This window comes from Periplaneta americana, chromosome 8 (assembly GCF_040183065.1).
Source record: "Periplaneta americana isolate PAMFEO1 chromosome 8, P.americana_PAMFEO1_priV1, whole genome shotgun sequence".
NCBI lineage: Eukaryota > Metazoa > Arthropoda > Insecta > Blattodea > Blattidae > Periplaneta > Periplaneta americana.
The window spans coordinates 85294795-85319368 of record NC_091124.1 but is presented as its reverse complement, the minus strand read 5'-3'; the positions used below and the strand labels follow the sequence as shown (position 1 = coordinate 85319368).

Here is a 24574-nt window from a genome sequence, read left to right as displayed (position 1 = left end):
AAATGCTGTTTATCTAGATATATCCTTCATTTTGTTAATTGTAAATAGCAGTGAATTTATCAAGAAAGTTATTAAATTCCATGGATTAGACTTACCTTCGATTCTGTGAAAGACTTGTTTCAGTAAAATTTAATTTCCGACATTTTACATGCAAACGTGTGTTTGATTGTTTATACAGGATGTATCTATATATGTGTCCATAAATGTGGGGGCGTATTCCTGACACCAAACCATTATAAAAAGTTCATATGAACATGGGTCCGCAAACCCTTTGTTATGGGTTTATTGGTGATGGTACATGTGACACATTTAACAACACACATTTACAAAAATTGCTCAAAGTGACTTCCTCCTGCTTTGATGCATGCCCTGAGCCTGCATTCCATACTTTGCCGCACTCTGTGCAAATGTCCTGGGGTGTTATGGATTTGATCAAATCCATTTTGGATATGCTCCCTCAGAACATCAATAGTGCATATGTATTGCATAGCTGTCATTTTTCTCACTGAATACATATTGTGATGTCATGAATGTTACTGTGAATAACACAAAACAGAACAAAAGGCAATCAGACAAAATAAAACAAATGTCATGACCAACTGTAATGAAGAAAGTGGGAAAAATGCAAGTTTGAGGTGAATTACATAATCAAGGGTCACTACAAGAAATTCCTTTCATAACTCCCTAACAAAGGGTTTGCGGACCAATGTTCATATAAACCTTTTGTTATGTTTTGGTGTCAGGAATACGCCCCCACATTTATGGACACACATATAGATACACCCTGTATAGTAAGTAACAAGGAATTGTTAAAGAAAATTAGATCTAGTGATAAATATGCAGAAATTACAGAAATGATATAAATGGCAGAAGGTGCATACAAGGTGTTTAGATGACTTGTTACAAATTCTCGAGAGTAAGTGTCAAAATGAACAAGTTTTGCTAATGAAGTCTTGTCCAGTATGACACTATGCATACGTACTTTGAAGTATCCTGTCACATTTGGCCATTAGGTACTAGTACCTCTCTTATTTATTTGTGTTTTTGGATGTGTGGAGGTAGTTGGTAATTTTTATTTAAACCACACTCTTAACTTCCATTTGTTTTTATTTGTGTTTTAATTATGTATTGTATTGTACATACCTGTTAATTATAAAAAAAATTGTATGGTTAATAGAAGATTCTGAAATGCGTCCATCCAACTTGTTGCGCACATAGTAGTGTGTTGACTCTGAAAACTTACTCAGAGGTGCTTGGTTTTGTTTCAATGTCATCACAAGCAACTAAAATTCTCATTAAAAGTCCTCTCAAGTTGTTCACTGATATTTCGTTCCACTGATAAGGTTCCAGAGGAAATAGTTGAAAACTAGGGGGCATATTGGCCAACCTCCATTTCAGGTCTGTGGTTTTTTTTTTTTTTTTTTTTTTGGATAAAGATTAAAGACCCCTTTAAAGGATGTAGTAAAGGATGTAGTATCATACTGAGGTACCATTCAGTATGACTACTTTGGCAATACGTGTTCCTTTTGACAGTTGCTGTGACTCTGTAGAGTTTATGACAAACTCTTCCATACACACACTGTATAACAGTTTAAGATACTATTGACCAACTAGTTGAGTTTGAGGTCATAGGTCGAGCTATAGATACAATAATAGCGTAAGTAGATTTAAGTTATTTTGAGAAATTGAAAGACAAAATTTTAAATTTGAATAACTAAACTACAAAAACACTAATGTGACGTTAAATGTTACACAGATTATTGTTAACAATGAGATAAGGCATTTATAAAGTTTATACTTGAATATCTTGCATGATTTCAAGGCTATAAATAATTAAATTTTCTTAACGTATGCTGTTATTGCATGGAATTAACAAATATTATTTAAATACAAGTTTTGACTAAATTATCAGATGAACATGAATGCATTGTGATTGGAAAACAGGTTTGGATGATTCTTTGATTTAATTAACATGACTATGATTCAGTTTAACGTTTTTATTTCCCTCATTACTTTTATGCACTGTTCTCGCACATGTCTCACTAGTAGGCGCCATTTTGTCCTATTCATGTTGTAGCCGAGGTATCAATTTTGTTCGGTGCAATAAGAGCATAGTACATGGCAAACATTTCTGTACACTCCTGATCTCTAGGAGCTGCTTACGGAATTAAGAAGAAGTTTATCAGAGAGCAGAAGGTTTAAGGATTTTGAAAACAATGCTTATGCAATAACAGCTTGAGTATACTTACGCTGTTATTGTATTCAGGTCCTCAATTATTGTAATGCAATAATTTTACTGACAAAAAAATATCTTAATTCAAGTTCATTTAGTTAATCAGAATTATATGTGCTTTTTCTTGCTTAGGGTACAGCATGGGAACATGTGCCAAGTGACCAGTCTCTTGCTAGCATCAGTTGTGGTGCAGACAGACAAGTGTGGGCTGTGGGAAGGAATGGTTCTGCATATTGGAGATTTGGAATTACGCCTTCCAATTCCATTGGTGAGTTAAAATTATGTAAAAGTATTACCATGTGATTACCTTTAAGCATATGCATGCCAAGCTTAATTCAAACTCTATAAATCAAATTACGTGATATCATAATAGGGTCTCTTATATTAAATTATTTGCAAGTTTCTGTTAAATTCTTCCTTGTGCTTCAAGCAGTACATATGTACCAACTGTTGGACCTCATTGCAAAAATAAAATGAGTCGAATTATATTAACTTATCCATAAGAAGAGAATGCTTAAAAATAGTAGCCTACAAAAAAAAAAAAGTTTAATAGAGAAAAGCCTGATGTGTTGGAATACTCTTAAAAGAGATAGGAGTAGCTTGATGATGTCGGGGAGAGAGAATTATAAGAAAATTTGATTAAAGAGCTGGAGAATAAAATAAAGGACAGGTCAGAATGGTAAAAAATTGCTAAGACGGCACCAAGAAGTGTTGTAGTATGTTTGCTCCAAGATTTTCGTTTGAATCATGTAGTTTCAAAACTGACTAATTCCAGTTTGTATCAATCATGTAACTTGTAGAACATTTTCCACTCATTATGAATTGACGAAGGTTTTATTTCATATTTGGTAAAATCGTAATACAGCGAACGCTAAGCTCTGCGCACGACGCCTTTCCACTTTTCCCCTACTAGCTCACCAGACACACTATGTGATAGGCGAGTGTTGTGTCGAATGCACATTTCATGTGGGTGGAGATAACTTCCCCTACTAGCGTTCGCTATATTGCGATTTATCGTCATATTTTAACATAAATGAGGAAATAAATAATATGAAAAATTGATGTTAGTTTCAAAACCACACAATTCGGACAAAGTGTTTTTCATTCTCCTGATGAAAACGTGAAAATGGAATTGCCTGGTTTCGAAAATACGAGTTCAGACAATTTAAAAACATGTCTGGTTTAAAAAATGTGGTTAATTTTCAGAAACTTGCCCTTAAGTCTTGTCCCCTTCAATATATCCCCCTTCTTTGTCTACACAACGCTGCATGCGTGTCTTCCATTGTTCATAACAATGCTGTAGCTCATCAATCCCCAACACTTTCAGTAGTTGTGCCGTTTTTGCCTTCTCCTCTTCGACGAACGGAAAAGGGTTCCCTTCAGGACACTTTTCACTTTGGAGAAGTGGAAGAAGTCACAGAGGGCTAAATCTGGCGATCTGGAGGATGTTCAAGCACTTGAATGCGTTTATCGACTAGAAACTTTTTCACCGAAAGAGTGTTGTGAGTGAATGTATTGTCCTGATGCAGCATCCACGTGTTGTTCTTCCAAAGATCAGGCCTCATTCGTTCTCTCAGTATTGTCAAAACCTTAATGTAATAATGTTGGTTTACAGTCTTGATCCTCAGGCACCCATGCAAACATGACAACACCCCTGATGTCGAAGAAAACAATTAGCATTGCCTTGAATTTTGACCTGGATGTTAATCATCTTCCACTTCCTCCCGACCCTCACTAAAGCTTTTATGCCACTCATGAACATGACATTAAATTGGCCCCATGCACCTGCTTTAATAATTAATTGAATGCACTTCATAGGGGATTTTCCCAGTTTCACAAGAAATTTGAGATTAATACGCTGGTCAATCTTTTCACTAGGCATTATTCCTGCAAGTTAACAACGCAGCGTCCATTTCAAACCACTCTCAATGACAAACTAAGTTGAATAGCGTGATGAACCAACCCCTGCTGCATTGCAGAATCTTCAAGGTTCACAACTTTCACTGGCAATCTGCACTCCTCCTTTCACTCTCGACGGAAGTGGAACAGTCCCGTTTTTAAATTTTCAGACCTCGTACACACTTTAATTATAAAATGTGATAAGACTTCTCTTCTTCTTGCATTTTGTGTAGTTTGTCATCCTGTTCTAAATAGAATATTCCACCTTTTTCTGAGTCTGGGGAACTCTTGTTAACAATTCACTGTATGACTAACAACTCACTTAATTTTATTTGATTCCATGCTATATGATTATTTAATTCTGTTCTGCGATTGTCACCCAATTTACGATTGCATATTACTTTAATCCCTAACTTCGTAGTTACTAACTCTATTCTTGTTTTTCATTCGTGTCTCGGGTATTTGTTTCATCATATGATGTTAATCTGACAGCTTTATTTGCTTGGCCCTTTACCTCTGTATGTAGGGAAACCATTTGTTGGTGATATGACCTATTACCTAAGTATTTCTTTTTCTATTGTTTACTGTACCTTTTTACCTAAAATTCGTGGGTGCTCGTGTAAAGCGGATTAAGGATAAGTAAAGATTTGAACCCTCCACGATTACTTCTGTCTTGTGTTAAAGGGGTTAAATCATTCTTCCATCCATGATGCAGTTACAGTGCTCCGTATTTTGTGACAAAGTGGTTTTGTTCAGTACCAAAGGAGAGAAATTTACATTTCTTACAATTTGACTTAACCCCCTTTACATGAGCACCCGCGAATTTACAATGAATAATTTCTTTGTTTGTTATCATTTTCTTGGTTTCACTTTATTTATGGGAAACCATTTTTGGTGATATGAACTAGTAAGTATTTTAAGACTCATTACTTTTTATGTTATGTACTTTTCTACCTATAATTAGGCTATTTATAACGAAAAATTTCTTTCTTTACCATCATTTTCATAGTTTCACTTTATTAATTGCTAAGTTCTTATTATACAGGGTGTAACAACTTTAATGTTTAGAATTTTTGGAACATGTTCCCTGACACGTTCTACGTCGATTAAACCTAACATACCTATATCCAAAGTTCTATAGGTTTGGAGTATTTGTACCCCAAAGTTAAATTTTTGATTTTAATTTTATTACTGAATACTGAAAGAAGTAACACCAATTTCCGAAAGTAACATGTCTATGTCATTATTTTTATTATTACCATATTACATTTTAATATCAACTACTTGTGAGTATGAAAGAAGCGGTGCAAAGTTGAAAAAAAATGTCCTTAAGATTCCAAACGCTGTACTTCTTGCGGAAAATGTGATTAATTCGTCTCTGCTTGAAATGTCCTCCTTGAGCGGCAATACAGTTCTCGGCTCTACGCAGAAGTCCATTTGTGGCTGATTGAATGGTACGAGGGCTGTTCTTTATTAATTCAGAAGCAGCAATGATTCTGTTTCGCAACTGTTCACGTGTGTCAACTTCTGTTGCATACACCATTCTTTTCATATCACCCCACAGGTAATAATCCAAAGGTGTTAAATCAGGTGACCTTGGAGGCCATGCCTGAGGACCACCACAACCAGCGATTGAAAAAATGTTCATTCAAAAAGTTTCGCACACGGAGAGAGAAGTGAGCACGATGACCATCATGTTGGAAGTACATGTCATATCTCACAGCCAACGGAACATCTTCCAGCAAACCTGGTAGTTCATTTCGTAAAAATAATTCATAAACTTCTCCTGTTACATTGCGATTGAAGAGGAATGGGCCTATAAGTCTGTCGTTTAGCATACCGCACCACACGTTAATAGAAAATCGACGTTGAAAATGTCTTTCTCTTATTGCATTCGGGTTTTCATATGCCCATGTATGACTATTTCGAAAATTAGTTATGCCATTTCTGGTGAATGTAGCCTCATCAGTGAACAAAATCTTTGCAACCAATTGAGGTTCAATCGTTAACCAGTTACATAAATTCAAACGAGGAGCCAAATCTTGTGGCTCAAGATGCTGTACTCCTTGGTCGTGATACGGATACAAACATTCCTTATGTAGTGTTCTCCATACCTTCATATGATTTACAACGAGCTGTGCAGCAATCCTCCATGTACTTAACCATGGATTTTCGTCTACAATATCAATAATCATGTCTTGTACCTGTGCCTGTTCTTGTCGTTGTGCATTCTCCTTCTTCACACAAGTGCTTGGAAGTTGACCAGACTGTGAAATTTTCCAATAGGACGTGAAAATACCTGTGCACTAGGAATCCTACGATTTGGGAACTGTGCTTGATATGCCAGAAAAGCTGCTGTTGCATTGCCATCACACAGTCCATACACATAAACTATGTCGGCGTATTCCTGATGTGTGTACACAAAAGGCATGTTTTAATAATCAAAACTCAATAAAAAGACTAGTCACAATACGGTTTATTTTTCCCACAACTGTTATTTTAAACTTTTGTCTGTTTCGTTTCCTTAGCAACCTAAACAATTTTAATTTAATTTCTCTTAAAAGTAAATTTCCTTCATTCACTGCTTTTCAAATGTTTCTTATGTATCTCTACTTAGTAATGCCACAAAATAGGCCTTGTATAAACTGTATAATGCTTGGAGCTGCAAGAAGTTCTATTTTTTCCAGCTCTGTTATCTCTGTAACCTCTCAATTTCGGATATAGGTATGTTAGGTTTAATCAACTTAGAATGTGTCAGGGAACATGTTCCTGAAATTCTAAACATTAAAGTTGTTACACTCTGTATAATCTGTGTTAGAAAAGTTTCAAGACTAACAGTATATGTAAAAGGATGGTGTACTCACACTCTCGTGCTGGAGATCTTTTTCGAAATACATAGTAGACAAAATGAAATACCACAGCGAGTCTCTAAAAGCTCTTGGGTTTATGGCTCTATTTACCCTCGTAAACTTCTTGGCTACAGAACTCATTTTTATTTGCAATACTCTCACGAAAAAATCTTAATAGAGAAAGTGTCTCCGAAAATTCCATTGTCAATTTCCAAGTTTTCTTGTGCCAGATAAGACAACAATATGCAGACAGTATATGTTTAACGAGACGTACTTGGTTCAAAATAAGAAGCCTCAGGTGAATAAACAGGTCTTAACAGAGGAAAAATTAGACGAAACAGGTTTTCAATTAGAACAAAGTCCTCATAAATCTTTGCTCTGATTAGCTCAGCCATTAGGGATGTCTAAAACCTCAGTCAGGCCACTAAATTTAAAGACAACTATATACAGACTCATAAAAATTTAACAAAACAGGCTCTGTTCAAAATAAGAAGCCTCAAGTGAAAAACGGATCTTAACAGAGGAAAAATTAGACGAAACAGGTTTTTGATTAGAACAAAGCTCTCGAAAATCTTTGTGCCGATTAGCTCAGTAGCTAGGGATGTCTAAAATCTCAGTTAACCACGCCACTAAATTTAAGTTAAAGCTGTACAAATCTCATGTAGTGGATCAGATTTTGCTCCCAAAGGACGCGACTAGGATAAAGAAAAACATATGAAAAGAAATATGGACATAAGTTAAAATTAACTACAGAAAGTGACCAGGAATGTGCTGACGAGATGTGAAGCATGCTTGAATGCAAAAGGTCTCCATTTCCAGCATTTACACCAGTAAGGTAAACATCTTATTTTAATTTATCTTACCGCAAATTACAATCACATTCTGATGGGGGAATGTGAAGGCCACTAGACCTTTGGTTGAGCAATGGCGTTTTGTCTTGTCCACTTTGTAGTTTCTTTTTGCATTTATGGAGATATCTCAAACATTCTGTAAAACACTTTATGAAATACTATAGAATGACCTGAATTTCAACATTATTTTGACTATCAGTACTCACACTATGATAAACTGATGAATATACAGTTCACAGAGATTTGATTATATGATTTTATTTTAACAACTGTTCCTTGATGGATTCTGCTTGCTTGTCGATTCAGCATATCTCAAGCATTAGACACATTTGCCTCCTGATCCGGAGCTCCAATAAGGTATGGGTTCGATTCCTGCTTTGACATATTATATTGGGATTTTTCCGCGGTTTTTCTGAACTTTAGACAAATGTTTGATAATCACATAGTGAATCTCGGCCTTATCTCACCAAATACCATTTCGCTGTCACCAATTCCATTGATGCTAAATAAGTTAGTAGTTGATGCAGTATTGTTAAATAACCAACTAAAATTAAAATACTAGTCGATTAGCACAGATAAACTGCCCAGTAACATCTCACAAAACATACCGGCGACGCTGATATAACCTCTGCAGTTGCGAGCGTCGTTAAATAAACCATAATTTAAATTTTAAACAACAAACATCTTTAGCACAGGTATGAGCATGGCAAAACTTCAGCAGTGATAGACGAACCAGAAGCAGAATTGGCTAGTTACTCCTAGTTTATTTGCAATATTTTCAGTCTTGAAACTTCCCGGACACACGTTTAATGAAAAATTATAGTAAGTTTAGACTAAAAAAATTGCTTAATGGTGTGTTAGGTGAAGTATGGGAAGCAGTGGAACCACCTACAGGGAAAACATTAAAACAGATCTCTGTTGGATGCTGTGCTGTTTGGGGACTAGATTCTGCAGGTCAGCTGTCAGTAAGGCGAGAAGTGACACCAGTTTTTCCAGAGGGCACACATTGGCAGACAATACCTACAACTGCTAGTGATATGGGCAACTATGGTAAGCTAATATCGTAGATTGAAGTCCTTGTACTATTGCAAGAAAATGAATAATAGCTCGAAAAGTTTGGCAATAATGTAGCAATAGTTAGGAACTATTCTAGTGTATTGTATTTACCCCTTGCACCAATGTTGGTATAATGCGTGAGCAAGACTCTGTTTATGTTGCTGAAGTTCATACGCTACATCACTGAGTGTATGTTATTTGATTAGCTTCCATGGAAAATTGTGAGAAGATATTTGGAAAGGGTTTACCAACGTTGATACTTGGAAAAGAACATGTTTAGCAACCACTTTATCCACTACAAATTTCATGGGCACTATTAATGGAAGCTACCAGCAAATTAAACTACTACTGGACCAGAAAATCCTCAACTTTTACGTTATTATAATACATACTTCTGAAATTTGAGGAATACTTGCCGTATATTTTGAGCCAGAAACACTAGAAACATTGTGCAGATTTCATTTACATTGTGGTCCACACCTGTGGAGTAACGGTCAGCACGTCTGGCCGCGAAACTAGGTAGCTTGGGTTCGATTCCCGGTCAGGGCAAGTTACCTGGTTGAGGTTTTTTTCTGGGGTTTTCCCTCAACCCAATATGAGCAAATGCTGGGTAACTTTCGGTGCTGGACCCCACCTTCATCACATTCAGACGCTAAATAACCTTTGATGTTGATAAAGCGTCGTAAAATAACCTACTAAAATAAAAAAATTCACATTGTGTAGTAATAAGAATCAGAACAACAAAAGTACAGTATATGTCAAAATAAAAAGTATTGAAATTGTCACTTGGATACTGCACATGTTTGTCTAGTAACTAAGTACTTATTTATTTGGCAGAATATTTAGACATACTACAGATTCAGTTCTTGGGTTAGTGCTTATTGTATGGTTCTCAGAATAGAGGAAAAAGTCTTTATTGTTGAGCATTATTTCCGTTCATACGGACTTGGACGTGCAAATAGCCCAAATTTGAAACATGTTTCAAATGACTTTCGTGAAATGTTCGACAAACCACCACTGAGTAATATGATTATGTTATAAATTGATAACATGGCCATAAACATGCTTTGCTCCATGAACAGTTTGAGTAATGCATAATTTTCCGTGAAAAACATTTTCCTTATCCATCACATTCACCAGACCTTACTTGTCCCAATGCTTCGATGACTATGCATGGAGATGTTAAAGGAGTCCATCTTTATGAAGAATCCACTGATAACAATTGTGGAATTATGGGAAGAATCCACTGATAACAATTGTGGAATTTCAGGCAGCTTGCAAGAGTTGTAGTATTCGAAATGGCTGTGGGTCACGTTTTTATCTAGGTATTTTTGTTTCTTCTCAATTCTCATTTTATGATTCATTTCATTGTTTCTAAATATCATCCTCGGTGGTTGAGTGTTTATCATGTAGGTATTCACCATCAAATCCAAGGGTCTCGTTCCCAGCTCAAGACTGTGGAATTTTAAGGGCAATGAGATAGCTGCAGGCAAAATTAACGATCATTAAGTCACCTATGAAGTTTTTTTGTTTTGTGGATACATAGATGTCTTTGCAGATATATGAAACTTCAGATATTTGATGTGAGAAAGAGAAGTAGAACCTTCTAGCATTTGATACGAATATCCTTGAAGTTGTGAAAATTTGTGGGAGAAGGTGAACTGGATTAACACATTGCATATCCTGGATCGTACACAAATCCAAGAAGCTGTCATACATTGAGGCTTATTCTTTATCCCAAACTGAATCGCATTAATTTAATCTAATCCAATCATTTCTTAATATTAGTAAAAGACGTTAAATTAATAATTGTAACTACTTTCCTGTGTTTTTTAGATAAGACTAACAGCAGTAATAGCAACTCATCACAGAACAACACAGTTGGGTTCCGCCACTTATCGGCAGGACCTGTGCAGGGTGAGATCTGGGCCATCACTGCAACGGGCATTGTGTGTCGTCGTCATGGCATAACACCAGACAATCCAGCAGGAACGGGATGGTCTCATGGTATTGGAGTAAGTATTTTGAACGTCACTGAATTTTAAAGAACAACATTCACTTACCTTCTGATAACTCCTAACGTGCACAATCATAATCATTTGTAAGTGATTTCATAAGGAATGACGCACAGATTTTTAAGGATGCTGATTTTATTTAAGTACAACTGAACAGTGACTTATTTTTAGTAAAATAGAGTCTAATACCAGTATGGTTTCTTTTTTTATTTTTTACAGGGTAATTGGCAACATGTGAGTGCCAGAGGCTGCAATATCAAACCACAGACCTCTACATAATAACAAAATTGCAGACGTCTTCATTTGTCTCACCTTTTTCTGAGCAGGATAATGTGTTGTGAAGAACTGATGGTATGTTATGTTGGTTTTGTTTATTTTCGTGATAGATAATTTTGTGCATAAGCATATTGTGCAGCAGGATGGCGTAATAATCTCATTCCAGTCTCGAAACTGACGTTATAGTCTCTCTTGTATTTTTCATAAATGTTAATTCCATCCACTGTCATGTCCAAGTCATGTTAATATTGTTATTCTATTAAAACTGAAGCACATGACATCACATTCATTGCCATTCATGTAAATGTTGTTATTTTATGCAGTGCTTGCTGCAGAAAACTTATTTTTATGTTGATGTTTTGAATTTTTATTCTCTGAAGAGATGTTTGAATAGATTAGAATAAAATTGACTGGAACTAAATGTGTGTTAGGTTAGTCCTATGCATTTCAGTTTCACTTCTAGTTCAAGTCCATTATATCTGTCTATTTAACCTGTAAATATTGGAGTTACTTAAACAACACTAAAACCTCTATCCATTTTAGCAGCTTACTTACAATTCTTTTTGCTGGTATTCTCTTTCCTAGATTTATGATGCCAAACGATTGATGCTTCTGAAACTTAACAAATTTCATTCATAGATTACATGCCAAGCAGTCTTTATTTGGTCTGCAAAGCCTACATTAGGATTGCCATTATAGAGTGCCATTCTGCTCATTAATGTTTAAGCATATAGTGCTCCGTCAGTAGGCTTGTCACAATCCTCAAGTCATTTATTTTCAAGACCAAATCCTAGTTAGTGATTTCTTTAGCTCTTTCATTTTACGTTTGAAGAAGCTGTTTTGGCCAGTTTCAGATAAAATAGTTAGCCAAAGCAGTCTGAGGAGAGAACTTTCATAGCTGCCTGAATTTTCATAAACACCCAGACTTGTATCACAATGATTTTTACTTGGAAAACTGTGGATTACATATGATTAAACTATATTACTGTACAGTTAAAACATTTCATCATGCTCGTAAAATGTATATTATGATTTGAATAGTAAATAGTTATACCAGCTATCCAGCTAGTAATATTTAAAAATGAAATTTGTTTATATACGAATTAATAAGGAAATTAGAAGTATAGCATCAGTTATATTATTTTGTCTTTTTGCATGCACAAGTACGGTACAGTTTATTTCGTATTTAATTAAATGCTCATTTATCTATTACATCAATTATGATCCGAGTCTCCTTTGTTAAGTATTAACTTGAGAAAATGTTTGTGGTACACCTTAGCACAAGAATATTCTAAGTTATTTTTTTCATTTAAACATGGGTACTCAGAGATTTAAATAAATCAAGATTAAAAGTGGCACAGATGAGATTTTTACTATCCTTAATTGGTGTGACAAGAAGAGACGAACTTAAAAATGCTAATATACGAGACCAATTGGTAGAATAGAATATAGTTGATGATATTCAAAGATATCAGACACAATGGAGAGATCATGTGTTGAAAATAATTCCTTCAAGATATCCTCGGCAAGCATTACTTTACAAGCCATCTAGGTATAGAGATGTCAGACGACCTGGGAGAAGATGGGAGGACCAATTTAGCCTCGGATTAGGTCGTAAAGACATAATTCTTGATGTGGGAGATAATGACGATGATGATTTTTTTTATCTAAAATATTCTTTTACCGAAAATGTATCAGTACCTAATTCTACGTTTTTATGACTAAATTTTGTTGGAGTTACGAGAACTTTGCAAGTTTTAAAAGAGAAGAAAATTAAAATTAGAATTAAAAACTGTTACTCTTGATACTGTAAATATTACAGATATAGGCTCAAATATTTTTCTATTAATCAATACATTCATACAGTAGATTTTGCTTTGACAGTTTTCCGACATAAATTATGTTCCATGTCCACATATATCTTATAGTATGCTATATCATATATAGTATTCTGTAATTTCAGTATTGATCGTTGATGTATTACATTTCATACGAGAATGCCAGTAATGATATTCATTATGTAGGGCTTTATTTACAAGTCTTGTCCACTCACGTGGTGTTTTACGTCTTGGCACAGCTGGGAGCACCCATAGTTCAACCTCCCCCCCCCCCCCAACCATTGCACGACAGTTCATGTCTGAACCTGTTCTCTGACAATCTCACAGCAGTATACATTCATTTGCGAAGATGGTTAGACAGTTGAGTTTAGAGCAACGCGTTTTTCTGTGTAAACATAATTTTAAATACGAATCAGCTTATCATGCACTTGCGGAATTTATTCAGACATTTCCTTCTCAATAGACTCCTTCCAGAAATGCAATTCACTATATCATGCAAAAATTTGAATATTCTAGTTTAATGCAAAAAAAAAGAAGAAAAAAAAACAGGAGCAAAATTTATGGCACAGTTTTAACAAAGAAAACAATAGATGAAATTGGTGCAAATCTTGAACGTGAGCCAACAAAATCTCAGAGTTTACAAAGCAAATTTTCACACATTGGAAGAAATAAAAAAAAAATATTAGAAGTGAAATCAGAAACATTACAGTGGCTGAACTTAATTGTATCAGTCAGAATGTGGTTTCCTGAGGCAATACAGTGTCTGTTTAGCTGAGAGAAGTTGACATTTCCAGCATCATCTATCTATAAGGTAAGATTTCATACAAGTGTTAGAAAGCGGAGTTGAAGTACAAGTGCACACTTAGTAGTCGAGATGAAAAACACGCGTGAGCAGACAAGATTTATAAATAAAGCCAATTACTTATGTACTGAATGATATCAGTGAAAATAAACTGCCATGCAATATAATATGTGCTTTGTGAGTAAGGCAGTACATGCTGGCAACCACCACAGCACTGGCACTAATGGTAGTGGTCCAGGACAAGGCCGGTCTGTACAAGCTAGCATTGTGCATTATAGGTACTATGTTTGGTTCATGTTTATCGAGTGTGACAAGAACCAAAGTCTACTTTGAAGAAGCAGATCTGTCCAGTTTGTTCGAACTTGCCTCTTCAAGTTTGTTGACCTTTCCTACCCTCTGCTCCTATCCCTTCGTTTTTTAGCTGCATAAGGATTTTAAAATAAATCTTGTGAAGTTTTGTATAGATTTAAGAAAAGGTAATTTTTATTACAAAAATATGATTAAATATCTGCAGAATTATACATACATATAGAGAAATCACAATATCTTTAAAAAAATGCATGATAATTTTTTACTATACCAACTATCGATAGAAAGTATAATTATATTCTTTACATAATATTCAAATAAATCACAGATGTTCGGTAATAAAAGATGTGTGGCTATACTGGTAAGGAAAGTATTATAACATGAACACATGAATCACTCGCCGGCAAAAAATTAGGTCTCTTTGAAAAATTTTGTTTTATTGAATATAATGTTAGTCTTGTGTCCTAAATAATGAATTACACTGATAGTACTAATCAAACATCATGTTCCTTACATTTTAAATACTAAATGCACTTTCAAACTTTATCTCACATTCACTTTATTATGACATTTTGCAATTTTTATAATTGTTATTTTTACTCACTTGAATTTCTTTCACTGTATTCAATTTCACCACTTCCACTGATGTACACTGTCAAAAAATGTTTTAATAAACCATTAGAAACATTAAAATCTGATGTTTCCTCCTCTGTCAGTGATGACCTCTTGGAGGCGTTGAGATACACTGACTACTAGGTTCCTAATTGCTTCCTGAGGAAGATTGTTTCATTCTACCACCAGTTGTGCCCGCAGTTCAGCCAGGGTCTCGATATTCTGAGACCAAAGTCTTCTCCCATTCATAACCCACTTGTGCTCGATGGGATTTAAATCAAGGCTCCTTGCTGGACAGTTCAGAGTTTAAATCCCAACTCCTAGTAAGTAATGTGTGATGATACAGGCTATGTATGGACAAGCATTGTCTCGCATTAAAATGAAATGGTCGCCTGTAAATTGTGCAAATGGTACAACATGATCCCCCAGAACTTTTTCCATACATTGGTGTGCAGTGAGGGAACCGCCATCAAGTATCACAAGTTTGGTACGGTCTTCAATGTTTATACCCCCCCACAGAGCCTCCCCCAAATGGTGTCGTTTGGAAGCGAGTTATGGACGAGAATCGCTCTCCAGGCCTCCTCCACACTCTTCCTCGCGCATTTGGAAACCTCAGACAGAAGCGGCTCTTGTCTGCAAAAAGCACCATGCTCCAGTCCTGAATGGTCCAGTTTCAATGCTGCATCGCGAACTCGAGTTGTCTTCTCCAATGCTACCCTGTTAATAGTGGGCCTGTAGCAGGCCTTCTTGAAGTAAGATTAGCCTCCTGGAGTCTTTGCCGCACGGTTCTCTCACTCACACGGCATTTCTTGTGGCCTCTAAACGATTTCTCGCCTGAACCGCTGTTGTTCTTCGGTCTCTCAAGATTTGGGAGACAAGAAATGAGTTGTCCCTCGCATTTGTAATCCGTTGATGTCCAGATCCAGGCCTCCTTTCTCATGTTCCACGTTCACGATAACATTCCACGGTCCGCTGGACACTTGCATAAGATGCTCCTACAGCACAGCTGCATACTGAAGGTTGCAATCGTCTTCGACTAAGGCGATTACATGTACAACATTTTTCTCTACTTAGAGGCATTTTGACTCAATAAGGATCGAACAGAAACTGAATAAAATGGCATAGAACTCCCCTGAATTTACAAAGAACATTTTATCAGATGTTTACAGCAACTTTAAAGCTTTATTAGGGGTGAGGAACCATGTTAAAAGGGAGCACCATAAAACCATAAAAGTTAATGTAAGGGAAAATTATCTCTAAGAGTCATTCAATTCGGACCACACTCACCACACACTTATCAGAGTGTGATGAAAACATTTTTTATAAAGAGAAACGCCACAAAATTAAATATTCCCTTAAAATTTTAACAAAAACAAAATTTTTCAAAGTGATCCACTTTTTTTGCTAGTGTATAAAATAAAATAATTTCATTTTCATACTACACATCATTATAATGTATAATATCCAACCTATCTACAAATAAAATATTAATTTTCTTACTACATATTATTTAGCTTATAATGTCCAACTTGTTAATAAAATAATAAAATAAATTATTTCATTTTCATAGTACTCATTAACCTTGTGCATGACAGATGCTATGTTCGGTTCATGTTCATGGTGTATAGCGAAATTCGATATTCGCCTATGTTCGCTCCGCAGAAAGAGAGCTGTCATGGTTGTTCGACCTTATGAAAATATTCGTTATCCTCCTTTCCCCAACCCTTCATGTTTTAGCCTCATAATGTTTTTAGCACATATCTTGCGGTTAACTTTTCATACAGAATAAGATGAAATTTGAAATGTATTGGTTTCTGCTTTCATGTTTGAACACTGTACGTCACTACTGCACAGCATTATGTTAATAAATAACATTAATGATTTCATTTTCATACTACAGTAGAACCCTGATTATCCAACATCCTATTAACTGATTGACAGATTATCCGACTGTCTTTTGCTCAATTTTTTTTTTTTTTGCTACAAAAACATATGAAGTACTACTGTACGTTATATTAGTACGTATTTTTTTTCTAGAGAGTGTTATTACAAGCCTTTACACTTCCAGTTTGGTCTATTGTTCGAGTTGCCGTACTGTACAACTTTTAAATAAAATGTATTCCATGAGTGTCAAAAGAAAGTTTTTGTGATAAGTATCGGAAAATGCATATAATAATACCGATATTAATAATAATAATAATAATAATAATAATAATAATAATAATAATAATAATATTTTATTGCCAGAACAAAGATACATACTGATTTTTTTTTTTATATAAGAACTCTCTAGCACCCACAGAAAGACTAAGTTATACTCGTGAGTAATTGAGTAATTTGGGGAAAGAGAAACTGTGGCTCATCTTGCATCAGAATACAAGACTGATGTTACAACTGTGCGCGATTTAATAAAAATTAAGAAATAAACATATAGAGTATGTAAATCTACAGCCTTTACAAGGCGTTTCCTTGCCCCTTAAAACACGTCCTTGACAACCGAACTTAAATTAGTGAACTTCTGATCCACTACCTAGCATATTAAACACAAGACTGCGTAGGAAATTACGAAACTTCAAGTATTATTCACTTCATTTACGAAAATATTTTATGGTACGGATTATAATCATTCAGTCAACCCCCTTCATTACCACGGATAATAGAGGTTCTACTGTACATATAATTAATTGTAGCTTGCAATATCCAACTTGTGAGTAAATGAAATTATTGTCATATTACAATAATAAACTTAGAGCAAATAGCTTATAAAGATAATAGCAGAAACTTTCATGAAAATGCATATGTTCCATGTGAGACAGCACCCCTAATTCCATCTAGCGGTTCGATATTAAAACTTCACTTGGATGAGTATTCTGTTTGTATCTTTCAGGACGCAAAAGGCACAAAAACTGTCACAATGCTAATATTTCTTGTCTTATAGGGAAAGTAGTTGCATTGACATGAGTTATGAATTATATAACAGACTTTTTAATATAAATAGAACATACTTTGGGTTTAAAATCACTTTAATGTGATGTATAATACCAAAGGTATTCACACTATTTGAAATTGTAAACTGTTACTTAGAAGTTTATTATAAATATGTCTATTCTACAAAAAAAAAAATGTTTTCCCTCATCGAATCACCTTTTTTTAAAAATATTGGGTTCAGTCCAGAAAACATTCGGTGTAGTTCAGGGTATATACCCACATTACAGATTAAGTTGTATTAATCCCTACTAACCTTTAAAAATATTACACAGTATGCCTACTTATTTTGTAGGAAATTTATAAATATTATAAAATACTTACAATATAATAAATGTATAATAAATACTTATCCCCAATTGGGAACTGAATTACACAGTACAGTACATTATGAGTTATTATGTATTAATAATAAGTCATTGACATCATCTGGATAAAGTTGACTTCTGTGGATTGTTAAAAGCATTCTAACTTTACTGAAGTTCCATTCACTGCTTGCACTTGTTGCTGAAGTGCATAATTTACTCTGGGCAATTATAGACAGAGCTGTAGTATGTGATCATACTTTTTTCATCAACATGATAGATCGCCAACATCAAGAGCCCAGTAAATGCAGATGAAACGTCACTAAGCCACTCATTGAATTTGTTCTTTTTCTTTGGAAGCACTTGTTGGCTAGTAGATCCACTCATATTGGCAGGTGAAGGAGTTTGTTTGTTTAGTAGGCGTATTTTACACATACATTTCACGTCATTTAGGACTGTCATTCTTACATTCTTTTGAAGCATCTTCAGGTGGCGATATTAAGCCATAAGAAATTTGCTATTTTGTGTAAAGAAGTTATCTCCAACTTTTCGCCTAAAAGTTCATGGTCTCTGATCTTTATCTTACGTAATTTCTGAAAAATATTAGAGGCATATTGTTCTTGTAATAACTGCAAACAGGGCCGCAGACAGAATTTATGGGCCCCTATGCAATATTGTACTCGGACCCCCGTTGAAAAAAGTAACAATTACAAGTTCCTTACCAGTTATTCTAACCATAATAATTATTTGCAAAATAAATAAGAGTTACCCCATACACAGATAAAAACTTAAAAATATACACTTTTATTACATTGAAAACTTTTAGCAAAACTTCACATTAGCACAATATATTATATTCGTAAAACAGTGTTCCTAAACACCTGTAATTTCTAATGAAATCCAACATCAACAAACAACTCTCCTTGAGTTTACTGATGCAAAATCATCAATTATATCATCAAAATTTAAAAACCTAGCAAGATCGCTCTCCATACTAAGGAGGCCAAGTTTACTCAGTCGTTCTCAACATATTGTTTATCTGAATACATTTTTTTATTTCCTTCATTTTGCTGAAGGATCTTTCAGCATCAGCAACTGTCACAGGAATTGTATAGAATATTCTAATGGTTATACAAATATTTGGAAATAAATTGTCCAATTTTAATTCTCTTAGACTATTTAGGAGATTCATAGGTTTTAGTGGGGTTGGCCCTAAATTGGAGGCATGAATTGATTTTAAATTTTCGGCTCATCACTGATCTCTTTGTTAATGTCTCCATAATATTTTTCACGCAGTCTAGCACCCATATTAATATCTTCCATTTTTTTTGTCTCTCCTTGTGCTTTTCAGCTCCCGACTTATGCCTGTACTTATCCATTGTGCAGTTAAACTATAATCGGTAATACTAATGAACAGAATTTACTAGACAAACGACAACGAAAAGACGAAAGTTTCGACACGAAACATACAATATACTGAAAAGAAAACGTATCCTGCGACTTCGATTTGGGAGAGTCCACTAGCATATCGCGGTGGGCCAGCTAAAAAGGACTAGCCAATAAATAATTGTACATGTTCAGTACAAGTGACGGGAACATAGTACAGGCAAATGCCAGGGCCCTCAATTGTCGTGTCGGTGAACGTTAATGCGGGAAACTAATATTCTATTATATAAAAGTCAAATATTTATGTATGAAGTGGTAATTTGTATTAATTCTACTATTGTTAAGTTAATATGTCAAATTTATGTAACAAATGTTCTTACAAAATTTTATAGTACCCGTATGTATCTACGAATAATTATTAATGATAATAAAAAGTAATCAGACTCATTTAATCTGACGGGCCCTTATTGCTCACGGGCCCATATGCACTTGCCCCCTTTGTTCCCCCTTCTCGGCGGCCCTGACTGCAAATACATATATATATTCTCTTTACATTCTATTAAAAAACAAAATTAATTACAAAATTTCCATTACTTCTGAAAAGTACTTTACAATCAAAGATGAACTTAGTACATTTCCATGTAGTAGCCCTCTAGGCATAGCCCCCATCTTTTTGTGTAGACTGGAATACTTTATCCAGCATAGTGGGCGTAATGTCGCTTAATTCTGCAGCTGTACACTATTGCAATTGCTCTATGGTGTTCATCAGTTCTTGATGCACCTTAGAATTAATTAATACCCAGACGAAAGTCTTGGTGAGCCACAACCAATCCACCTATTGGGGAAGGTTCTATCGAGGTATTCCTGAACAGTTTTGGCAAAATGGAGTGGTGCACCATCTTGCTGGAAAACTAGTATTTTTTATCCCATCCTGTTCCAGCTGAGGTTTCAAGAATTGTTATAGCATATCAAGGCAGTTGTTGGTCTACAAACATCCCGTAAAATTTTCGTCTTAGTTATCCCCAGCCACACAGTTACCTTAGGTGAGTCCCATTGTCATTCTTGGACTACTACTTTTGGTTGTCCTGCTCAAATCCAACAATTATGCTTGTTCACACAGCCACATGTGTGAAATACTGCTTCACTGCTTATCAGCACATTGTCCATCAGGTTTTCATTTTCAGTTGCATCTAACAAGTCAGAATAGATAGCTTGTCGAACTGCAGAGTCCTCAGGTTCAAGCTTTGCATTATCTGAATGTGGTGATCTTTCTGTGAGAACTATACTATCATAAACTTAATTTAAAAACTTAAAATTAGTTATGTATTGTGCGTTAAATTATTTATCATTAACTGAATCAACTAACTGGTACATACTAAGTTAAAGTATATAATTAAATAATGCATTGACTCACCAAATTACTTTTTAAGAATAGTCACTTCTAATGCACAGGAGTACTTCTTCATTAAAACTTTGCTGCTTGAGAGAGAAATACAGCAATCCCTGTTACTGTGCGAGTACATTCGAATCTCCGATCAAAGTTTCTTTGCCCTTAGCATGCTCTTCTTTGGTTACGAATTCGAACTTAATTCCACTCAAATTAGTAACTGCCTAGTTGTACAAATCAAATACTGTTAATATTTGGTCGCAAGAGAGATGCTGAAGGCTTGATCGTGCTGCAAGTAGTTTAATACTTCCTCCTATGGCATCAAAAGAGCCTTTTCCATGTGACATGGCAAAAAAATGTCATTCTGCTTTTATTTCGAAATCTTCCTCATGAAGTTATTTCTGTTCTTATATTGAGATGATGCACCATTGCTGAAATAATTCATTTTTGAAACTGTCTGGAATTTGTCTTTCAAATATGAGATCAGGTGTTTCTGGAATGAGTAGACTGCTACTGTATCGTGTTTCAAACAGTCCGAAATCACGACGAAAGATTCACTGTATGTTAAGTTATTTGCTTTATAATAAATTACAAAAGGATGTAATGTTGCTTGGTTGTTATTCCAATGGAATCCTTGCACTGCGTTTTGAACTACGAAAGCATAGTTTTCTGAGAAATCACATACAGCTGCGAACTCCTCTGGATTCAAACTTGATTTAATTTCTGTGAAAAATGAACTTTGAATTGTGGCATGTCTTGTTAATGCACCGAGCTTCCTAAGGAAGTCGTCTGTGAAATCGTGTGCATCTTCTGCACATTTTCCAGAATTTAATTAATTGATTCAAGATTTAAAATGGATTTCCAGAATAGTTCTGTCCACAGCAACCACTGTTTGTAACAGACAGTGTCCACCATAACTTCCTCAAAGGCAGACTCCTATTGTTCCTGTAGTATCATGGTATTGGGGCACTCAAAACAAGAACCGAAAAAACAATTCGATCTTGGAGGATTGCACATGATACTAGCCACACAGTCTCGGTATGTCTTTAAAGGTAGTTCATGGTTTTCTGTTAGTTCCGGTAATTTTGCTCCATCTAACATTAGTTTGATATTTTGGTGGATCATACACACACAGACTGTATGTGTATCAGCAGAACCAGCAAGAGCACAATGCCTTGGTCGCAGCTCTGCAAATTTAGAGAAAGTGACCTTAATTTCGGGATGCTTATCTTTAAAATTGTGAAACAATTCCTTAAGATTGCCCAGAACAAGTTTTTTTGGACATGTTCTTTTTTACCATCTTTCATTACAATTACAAAATCCTTCTTCCCCGGCAGAACACGGCTCACTTCATCCAATTCATAATAATCTACAATTAATGTAATTGTGTCTTCTGGCACGGAGTTCCCCTTTTTCTCTCCAGGTATGCACATCATAAGCCCCTTTTTACTCATTTCTTTGGCCACACGAATCATATGCTGTGTGGCACTGAAATTGTGTTGAATTTTTCTTACTGTCCAGGATACAGGCAACAAGATTAATATTTGAATTTCTGCGTTTCTGTCTGGTGCAGAATTAAACACTTTCTTAAGATCGTCTAGAATCTCGTGTTCCGAATCTTGTTTTTTGTTACTTGAATTCGACACATGAAATACTTTCTCTTTCAAAGACCTTTCTATTTTTTTTAGTTTTGATTTGTCATACATTTTCTGTGAAACTTTTCGTTTCTTGATTGATGATTCTCCAATCGCCATTAATGTTTCATTCAATGAAGGTATGACAATTTCTTTAGGTAATTCAACTATGTCGTCACTATTACAATCACTATAGTTGATTTCATGTTAAGAAAAAAACATTGAGCATATGGGGTATTCTATCAAATGACCAGTTGCCATAGAAACGCCAACCTACCACATAGCTTGTACAATGTATTAAGCAAGGCCCATAAAACTAATGCTTTTTTCTTACGTGGAATCCTCTATACCATTATCCTAATCACTAACTTCAGGCCGCTTATCTGATTGTGTGCCACAACTGATTAATTAACAGAGTTCTGATGATGGCACCTAGGCCGAAATTAGTCAACAAAGTAATCTAGTTTTAACACATAAAACATATACATACTTTATATTCCGAAATAAATAAATAATTGCAGTGATATTTACAACTACAGTAAAATATTTGAACTTACCTCAGAGTCTCTTTCTTCGACTGAGCAATGCTATCCCAATTTATGGAATCAAAGGAGTACTAAATGAATTGTTGGGTCTGTTTCACTTTTCGTATCATCAGTTGCCTCTTTAAAAAGCTTAAGAAAAAGTACAATCTGTCCTATAAGTTGTAACCAGCTAGCTTCTGCAAGGCATTGTTATCTCTTAGCAATGCAAATACATGATCATGTTGTATATCAACAAATTTTAACATTGCATAAATACTATTTCACCTCGTGCTTATCTCTTGCTTTACTACTGTTTCCATCTGAACAAGGAGGTTCTTTGTGGAGTTGATTGTGTTTGCAATAGCTGGATCATCTTCTACAAGAAAGCTCTCATCAAATATGTGAGAAAGTGCTGTATTTTATGCAATGGGCATCACAAGTCAGATGTTTGTGATTTTCTAGTACTTTCTTTATGTTTGCACCTTTGTCGATTACGAACATAATTTCTTCATACTGGACCTGGGGAATGTTTAATGACGACATTTCTTCAGAAATTTCCTCTATTAACACCCGTTTTCTTTGTCTAGAAATTTTGTGGTAAAATATACATGATTGACCAAATTCCACTCTTTGTCTATTTACTGTGTGGCCAGTGTCAAATAATGAATCACATTGTAGAACTGAATAGTCCACAAATCTACAGTGACCGAACAAGATTTGTTTTGCATCGCAGAAATAGCCTGAGGCACTATTTTTTTTACACTACCTGACCTTCAAAGGTTTGCCTATAGACATAGAATAACACACAATTTACAATAATGGTTGTACATGAATGGGCACGTGAAAAAAATATATAGATAAAAATACATATTTTCGATCACAAGTATATGTAATTAAACAATTATGTGGAGTCTTTACCATATAGGTGATTTTTAAGATGGCAACTGAGTATTTAATTATGTTTTGGACAATTTCGTCTTGAATATCTTTGCCTAGTTTATATTTCCCTTTCCACGTCACAAAAAATTTAGGGACTGTTCCTCGGGACCCCAACAGCAGACCTGTCACTGTGATACTCTGGATGTTGTATTTGTTACGGAAGTAAGGTATTGTTGACTCATATATTTCTTTTTTCTCTTTATCAACATCCATAGGTTGTGCTTTGAACTGTTCAAAGTGTATTGTAGGGTTGATGATCTCTGCTACAGATTTTTTTCTATCGATGATGATGATGTCAATCCTCCATACGCTATCCTGATCAGCCGAACAATGAACTTCTTCATAAACTTCCAAACCTTTGTTTCGGAGAGCAGCAGCAAGAAGGGAACGAATGATGTTATGTCGTTTTATTCTTAGGATTTCTCCCTGAGGACACCTCCCAAGCACATGAGGTAGAGATTCAAACTCACTATAGTGTGTGCAGTGGGATGTGCCTGTTGAACGTTCTGGAAGAGCTCAAACTGGCGCTACCATGGCTGTCATTTTTATCATATCTCTCCACTCTGAACTGGAAAGACCTTGCTTTTAATAATCCAAGCATTGGCAGATGGTACTTCTGAAAATAATTCAACACCTTTTCCTTTATTTCATCTGCCTTTTTTTGTGACATTTCT

At 35.2% G+C, this 24574-nt stretch overlaps 1 protein-coding gene across 6 annotated transcripts in view; it reads left to right on the top strand.

Annotated features, from left to right (window-relative positions):
- The window catches only part of Pex23 (peroxin 23), a 146121-nt gene that overhangs the window by 93205 nt on the left and 28342 nt on the right, over nucleotides 1-24574 (top strand). For 5 of the 6 annotated variants that reach the window (XM_069833143.1, XM_069833145.1, XM_069833142.1 and 2 more), the window contains 4 exons: nucleotides 2366-2501; nucleotides 8694-8882; nucleotides 10725-10903; nucleotides 11123-11254. In XM_069833143.1, coding sequence (XP_069689244.1) covers nucleotides 2366-2501; nucleotides 8694-8882; nucleotides 10725-10903; nucleotides 11123-11182 — 564 coding nt within the window. In that variant the 3' untranslated portion in view covers nucleotides 11183-11254. Of the gene's footprint in view, nucleotides 1-2365; nucleotides 2502-8693; nucleotides 8883-10724; nucleotides 10904-11122; nucleotides 21198-24574 lie in introns of those variants that run through there. The other variant, XM_069833144.1, reaches the window with a different exon arrangement.